Below are 8,249 nucleotides of genomic sequence, written 5' to 3'. Positions count from 1 at the left end.
AATCCGCACTTTTTTCAAGAATTTTCCCACCCCATATTTATTCCAGCAAACAAACACAGCCTAGGGTCAAAGGGTGTAGAATGTGGAAAATATTTTGCCTTTAGAGTCTGAGCCCATAGTGCTTCAGGGTTCTTGAGCATTCTCCAACATTGCTTCAATAGAAGAGCATTGTTAACTTCTTCCATTCTCTTAAAACCCAACCTGCCATTTTGTTTTTGTTGACAACATCTATCCCACGAAATGAGTGTTAGCTGCCTCTCCTTGGTAGGATCTCCAAGCCAGAATTTTTGGCATAAAGCGTCCATCTTCTTGCACAAGGTACTTGGGAACTTGGAGCATTGCATATGGTACATGGATTGTGCTTGAAGGACAGATTGTAGAAGTACCCCTCTCCCTGCAAAAGATAGACTTTTTGTTTTTCACATTGCCTTTTTTCTCTTCATTTTGTTGGTTATAAACTGTAGATTCTTCATTTTGGATCTGTCATGTATCAATTTCATGTTAAAAGCCTAAGAAACAACAACTCGAGAAACTTTATATAAAGAGGAGGATTATATTAATAGATGCTTTGTGCTTGACCCTAGAAAGATTTGAAGTCTTTGCCGTTAAAGCCAACCTCTTGGAATTTTTTGTCTTTTTTTTTTTTTTCAAAAGCTGAAAATTCTTTTAGAATTTGTTTTTTCTTTTTGGTTTTTTGGTCTATCCCAACTTATTTCATCAAACAATCAAATCAAATGATGGATCCCTAATTGTTTTGACTGACTTTGAAATGTCATTTTTAGAAGAAAAATTTTAATGCCATCTCGAGAGTTACCCTAAAATTGATGCCACACCTAATTTATTAACGAGATTCTTTATCGAAAGAAAATATATCAATGACATCCTTACTGTTAAGAAATCATAATTATAATATTAAAATAAACAAGTCAAAATTTTTAAGAAAGACAAAAATACCCTTAAAAAGAAAACCTTATACTTGATTCAGCTCGTCTTCTTCAACCTTTTGCAACTACTGCTCTTCTTGCATCTTTTACATGATTTCTATTATTTTCCAAATATTCATTTATTTTTCTCTCGTTACTTAAATTAATAGTGTTAGAAATAACAGATTTAGCTAATATATTGAACAACTTAATAGTATTACTATTAAGTTTAGAGGGTAATAGTGTTGGCAATGCAAATTTTCCCTATTTTTTTTTTCTGGTAGGAGGCACCATACCCTTTCACTTTCAATTAAATGAACTCCTCACTTTGCCAGAGCAAAAGCAACACCAAATCATAAGCATATGAAACCAAAAGACTGAGAACCAACCAGAAAGAAAAGCCAGCTATAATGAAACAAGGATAAGGATGTCATCACTCATTCTTTCTTGTACAATCAGTTTGGATTCCAATCAAACGGTCGACCTGCTCCCATTCCGGCAGAAGCGACCCCCTTGAGCTACACACAGTTTCTGTCTTTACACCTTATTATTACATTTTCAGGGATCTCTCACTCTTCTACCCATATCATACAACATCAATCGAACACCTTTCAAACAACAAAACAGAGTGTAATTAATTAGAGATCACTTTTAAAATTTAAAACCCAGATAAATAAACCTTCTTTTGCTTCCTCCTCTTCATCTTCTCCATTTTTTTCAAGAAGATGAAGAAGAATCAACAGCACCACCACCTTCCTTCTTTACCCTCGATTGAATACCATAATACCCAACATACCACTTCACGAACTTCCTCAACCCAGTGCTCAGATCAGTCGTTGGCTTGTACCCAAAATCCCCATACGCCAAACTCACGTTCGCGTGCGTGTAGGGTACATCACCATTTCTAGGCATTCTCACCACATTCTTCTTAGCCTTCACGTTCAACAACGCTTCAAGTATGTTCACGAGCTTCGCAACCGTCACCGGTGAAGTATTACCCAAATTGTAAATCCTCAACTGTGCCGGACCTTTTTTCTTGCCACCACTTCCGGTGCTCTTCTCCGCCGTATCCAACGCGCCGACGCAGCCCTTTACGACGTCATCGATGTACGTGAAATCACGCGCCACCTCTTTATCGTCGGCCGTTTTGTATATCGTTATGGGCTTCTTCTGCAATATATCTTTCGTGAAGAAGAAATAAGCCATGTCGGGTCTGCCCCATGGTCCGTAAACCGTGAAGAACCGAAGACCCGTGATGGATAGTCCGTAAATGTGGTTGTATGTGTGAGCGATCTCTTCGCCGGCTTTCTTCGTGGCCGCGTAGAGACTTGCCGGTTGGTCTGTTCTGTGAGACTCTGAGAACGGATTTTCTGTGTTGAGACCGTAGACTGAACTAGATGAGGCCCACACAATCGACGGCTGAGGATTTGCAGCTTTGGAGATCTCTAGAAGATTCACAAACCCAGCTATGTTAGACTTCACATACGATTGAGGGTTCTTCATGGCGTAGCGTACACCTGCTTGTGCAGCTAAGTGGAGGATGTGTGTGAAGGGAATCACATCGAAGAGCTTCGAGAGCAATTCTGCATCGTTGAGATCGCCTTCGACGATGAAGATTTCGTGTCTGGAGAGAAGAGCTTGACGGGCTCGTTTCAGCGACGGATCGTAATAGGAATTGAAATTATCAAGACCAAGAACGCCGTCGCCACGTTTCTTCAATGCAAGAGAACAGTGGGTACCGACAAAACCGGCAGCACCGGTAACAAGTACCGAGAAGCCATTGGGTCGGCGAGGTGTAGCAGAGTGACGAACTTGCTTCTCCCAAGCGGCGCCGCCTGGTCCGTCCGTGCTGGCGCCGCCGTAAAGAGCGTGGGTGAGGAAGTTTTGGTGGACGAGAACACGGTGGGGTTGGTGGTGGTGGTGGGGATTATCAGAAAGGGGAGGGTAATTGAGGGTAAAGAAAAAGATTAAAATGAGAGCCACGAAAAGGGTTGCACGGAAAAGAACCTTACTTGAAGCTGCCAAGAGCTTTGTGTGGTTTATGGGGCGGAGATAACTGTTGTAGCGTTCAAGCTTGATGGTTTTGCTGGGGTGATCTGATGCAGAAGCCATTAGCATTCGATGATCAATCATGACAAAGACGATGAACACAGAAAATGGATTTGAAAAAAACAAATTGGACTAAAAAAAATTTCAGATCTCAGAGCTCTTTCTCTTCTGTTTGAGCCCTGAAACGAAAGAGAGTGAGGATCCATAGATATAAAGGAAGAAAGAGAGAGAGAGAGAGGACAAAGGCAAGGTTGGTGTTAGTTGTTGCCCACTGTCTTTCTTTTCTTACTCGCACTCACCATGAGAGAAGGTGAAATTACTACTACAGTTGTCAATAATCGGGTCGGGTTGTCGGATCTATTTGGGTTTATATGCATTTTCTCCATTTTTGGACCGACACTGTTATTAATCTCCCTTGCTAGGCATTAATTAGAGGGTCATTTTCGTCTTAAAATACAAATTACTTCTGTAGAAGTCAACCCAGTTAGATTCTATATCAACCTTGGATTCTGTTTCAGGGTCATACCGGATCCATCGGGTCAAAAGGATTTTTCTTTTAAAAAGGCAAACCTTAAATACTGCTCTGTATCGTATCACACGGTTTTCACATATCTTTCACCGCTTTCTTGTATGTATCAAAGGTATGGAGAAGATGAGGATAAGGAGAAAAGCCATAACGGTGGGGTCAGTGAAGTGGGGCCCACTTGTGGGACCCACCATGACAAGGAACTGTGAAGGTTCTTTTTGGATTATTTACAGTTACATTGCCATGGAAGATTTTATTTATTTATTTAGATTTATTTATTAATTATTTATTTTTGGTTTGGAAAAATGGTGACCAGTCCATAACTACTGCTCACATGGGATCCACGCTGTACAAATGTATTAAACAACACAAGCATACGCGTTTTGCGCTTGTGTAGAAGAGGTCGGTGCACATGGAGAAGCTAATTAATTTCAATTGTTTCTTGTATATTTAGGATTGTTAATGACTTATATAACAATATCTTAATGTCTCACCATCATTTATTTTTTCATTCATAGGATTTATTTTATCAGTGTTTAGAAATGAATCTCTTTCTTAAATGTGTAGTGAAAGTTCGAGAGTAGAGGATATCGATTTACCGTTAAACTTGACTATGACAGTCTAATGGGAAACAAATGGTATTTTTAGAAATGATTTTGTTGGATAAAATATAATAGAATGGTTGTGCTTATCTGTATGAAATGTTGCCATCGAGCGCTACATAAGATATTAATCCAAGGAATTGAGGAACTAAATAGGCTGTAATTCATATATATATATACGATGGTAAAATGGTTACAAAGTGGAGAAGGTGACAAACTCATGACTACTCAAAGCATGAGTTGAAGTTCATTGTGAAGTTTCAACAGAATGAATTATATTTTTTTCCTCATAATTTGAAGGGTAAGAGAGGATAATTTGGTAGTTTTAAAAGAGGATAATAAATATTGAATCATCACTTAACCATATAATCTTAAAAATGGTAATATGTTGGCATGAATGTGATAGTTTGCAAATGAGTTCAATTTCTTTACATGGAAGTGTAGAGGAATATATATTCTTTTCACACCCTTTCAGCGTATATCTAAAAGGAAACCTTACGTCTAAAGACTGATAAGATTGACTAAAGATGAGTCTCTCTTCTAAACATACAGTAAAAGGAATATGACAGGTAACCATCGAGGGTTGGTCCAAGTGGTAAGCATCTTGGTCCGCTTAAGCATGGTTCCGGTATCGAAACATTGTGGATGCAAAAATTCCACTTGAGAGACTCACCCACTACAACCAGGTGTGCGATCCGGGTCGAACACCGGATTAGTCAAGACAAAGCCTTGAAAACCGGGATTGGCAACCAAAAAAAATATATATGACAGAAATATGGTTGTTAGATCTCAACTCTTTGCACATTCGATAGTGAGTAGAGTATCCAAACTTTTTGCAAATACAAAATAGTAAGTAGAGGGTCCCAACTCTTTGCAAACTTAGGGGTTGTAGGAAAATGTCTTCTCCCTTTACTTATTTTTCACTAACTACAGTGCTTGGAGTTTAAACTTTTATTGGAAGATCTAATCCATTTAAAAAGGAAATGAATGGTGAGTATAGAAGAAGGATTATCATAAAGGAAGACAAGGCATGAATCACAGCTCAAATTTAGTGTTCAATCATAAGCTTTGGGAACCCAAAAAGAATAACTCAATGAGTGTCGGCAGCTTCACTTTTGTGACAAGAGTAAGGTCTTGTGATTTTACATTCATGGCCACCTAACTCAATCAATGTGTTGATGAGATTGTAGGCCGTGAGGGTCATTTTAGGAAACAAACACTAATTATGGTTGCTTCCTCAGATTTCTTTCTTTCTTATATAGGAAAAAGATGGATGGGCCCACCAACCTGAAATGAAATTTCATTGGGCCCATCTGCTTTTTCATTCAATCAAAAATCCACCCAATCACTATTGTCCACCAAAGCATAATTATATATAGAGAGAGAGAGAAGCATCTTAAGCTTTTTCTTTTTCTTTGATGAAACATTCTCACATGGACGAAGGAGAAGGGAAAGAGAAGTATTTGGGGATTGTCTATATCAATCTGGTATTGACCTTCATGCATCCATGTCGGTTACAAAAACAGATTTGCTACTATTTTTTACTTTGAAACTTTTTTGGTTTTTGTTTCTTTCCTCAAATTTTGTTTGTTTCTTTGTTTTGATTGTTACCTTTTATAATAAACTAATGTCAAAATTTTAACTAATATTTTCCTATTTGGTATCATTTTTCATTCTTTCATTTTTTTTAATTTTAATTATCACACACGATTTATTTCTATTTCATTAGGAGATCTGAAAATTTTCCAGTCTCAAGAACCTCTAGGCTAGGATTAGCTTGCATTTGGTGGATTAAGCCATCCAAATTTATTATAAAACGACACTTTGTTTCCTATAAGGAGTTCATTCCGGGGGATTTCGTATTCTAATAAATTTCAATTTCTCGACAAAAAACAAAAAGAATACAAGAATCTATTTTTGGGAAAAAATGTAAGATGATTTAGTAATTTTTCTCCAGAAATGAAAAATAAACTTGATATATCAAACTATGTCCATTAAATTTGATAATGAAAATTGATAACAAGTCCTTAGGGTTAAGGAGTAGAAGGAAAAACAAAAGAGAAACAATAGGGTTTCTTAAAAAGAATATAAATTTACTATTATACCTTTAACTTTTATTTAGATCTTAAATGACCTAGGTGAAAATGAATAGAATGAATTTTTGACTTAACAATCTATAATAGACAAAATGTCTGAATTTTGACAAATTTTCTATTCTTTAAAGTAAATGACTATATCTTTATTTTTTTAATTTTAATTTTTTAAAAGAAGATAACCATGATGACCAAGAGTAATTCAAAAAATTTTGAAACCAAAAAAAAAATCATGACGGGGCTGGGGGGTTTTATGTTGAATGAGACATTGATAAAATGGTAGACCAACCACATGCAAAATATATGGAATCTAAGACCTTTGTTTGCTATCTTGTAGGTATCTTTTTTGTGATCTTCATTTCATTTTATTTGGTGTTTTAGAATTACAATGTTTGCAAATACAAGGGTGAGAAAAATACAATTGAAGCAAATGATGGGTTAGTAAAGCGGTTAAAGGCCTAACCTCCCTAGGGAAAGTCTTGGGTTCGCATCCAATCGACGACATTAATTATATAAAAGCTCCCTTGAGGATGTAATCATGGTGCATGCAAGCTGGCCCGGATGAACCTCATATCCAAAACAAAAAAAAAAATACAATTGTTGAATCTCAAAAACACTATGTCATTATTTGAGAATTGTTATCCATGCTACTCCAACTCATATTTATGGAGGAAGGAGCCTAATTGAGGATAGTGCTATGGCATTTTCACAACGTTGTGGTATTCTTAATTTTGATGGTTGTGAACTAGGTAGCAAAGGAGTTCAGATCCTTTAGTTCCAAAGTTTCTCTCTCACAGTCCGCTTGACATAAGAAGGCTAGGGTGGTCTGGAGGCATCGGGGTAGTGGAGGTAGAGGATCCAAATCCGTAGTAGATGAGGTATGATTCCTTGGCAGGATCATGCATGGAGGCTATGTGGTGTTGGTGATCAAAGGTGGAATGAGCAGGGGCGGACCTATGATTCAATATTGGGGGCCAAAGAATGGAAGTCTAGATTGGAGAAGCACTAATGTTTTTTCGCCACACATATTGTGTGGACCCTTACAAAACCGATTGGGGGTCCCACTTATGAATTATTTTATTATATTAAGGAATATGCCTACATATATTTTGTGGGCCCACACATATTTAACAAAAATAGATAAATTAATGATAATGATATTTTTTTTCCAACAAGATATAGGTAAATTAAAGCATCACTACAAAAAAAATACACATGACTTCAACCCTAAAAAGTCAGATGCAAACCAATTTTTTTTTTAAGTAAGAGATGCAAACCAATGGTAGTTAATTACCTTACTAAGAATATAAAATCAAATATATAAACATTTTAGTTACAATATAAATCAAATAACAAAAATTGTAAAAGAAATAAAGAAACAAAGAATATAAAATCAAATAAAGAATAACAAAAAAAAAATAATAATAAACAATAAATAAATTGAAAAAGAGAAAGAGTATCTAATTGTGGAGAAGATTTTTTCTCAAAATTTTCTTTAACCCACGTTTATAGAAAGAGAAGAATAAATAGAAAAAAAAAAAAGAGGAGAGAGGAGAGAGGAGAAACATGAGAGAATAAATAGGGATTGAGGAGTTAATTTCTAATTAAAAAATGACATTGTGAATATCTAATAAGATTTTTTTCAAAAATTTCCTTTAACCCACATTCATATGGAAATAGAAGAGAATAAATAGGAATAAAAGATACAAGAGAGAAGAGATGAGAAAATAAATAGGGATTAAAGAGTTAGTTTTTAACTAGGGATGACATTTATATTCATTATTTTACCTTTAAAAATTGTTCTCAATATTGATGAGAGCTAAATAGTGATATTTCACATGTGAGAAGAGAAAATATTGAAAAAATGAAGAAAATTAATATAAAAAATGGAAATTTGAGGGTACTATAAAAAAATTTAAAAACCTGGGAATGAATAATTCAAATATTCTAAATTGTGAATTAAGAGGAATTAAGTGCAGCCTTTTGGAAGCAAAAACGATTTGGTTTTGTCAATGTAGGGTTGATAGAGTGGTAAGATCCATACTTCTCAGTAGAG

General features: G+C 35.9%; 1 protein-coding gene across 1 annotated transcript; it reads right to left on the bottom strand.

Moving 5' to 3' along the window:
* Positions 1-1,353: 1,353 nt before the first annotated feature.
* On the bottom strand, positions 1,354-3,179 carry LOC148999266 (UDP-glucuronate 4-epimerase 6-like). Its single transcript, XM_089141331.1, has one exon. It carries the CDS (start codon positions 3,054-3,056, stop codon positions 1,641-1,643), a length of 1,416 nt encoding a protein of 471 aa, XP_088997457.1. The 5' UTR covers positions 3,057-3,179; the 3' UTR covers positions 1,354-1,640.
* Between the last annotated feature and the right edge of the window lie 5,070 nt (positions 3,180-8,249).

This window comes from Hakea prostrata, unplaced genomic scaffold (genome assembly GCF_041222555.1).
Source record: "Hakea prostrata isolate BN-2017 unplaced genomic scaffold, UWA_Hpros_2 contig_19, whole genome shotgun sequence".
Lineage (NCBI taxonomy): Eukaryota > Viridiplantae > Streptophyta > Magnoliopsida > Proteales > Proteaceae > Hakea > Hakea prostrata.
Note: the sequence above shows the minus strand (reverse complement) of the source record. Positions and strands in the feature narration are given on the sequence as shown.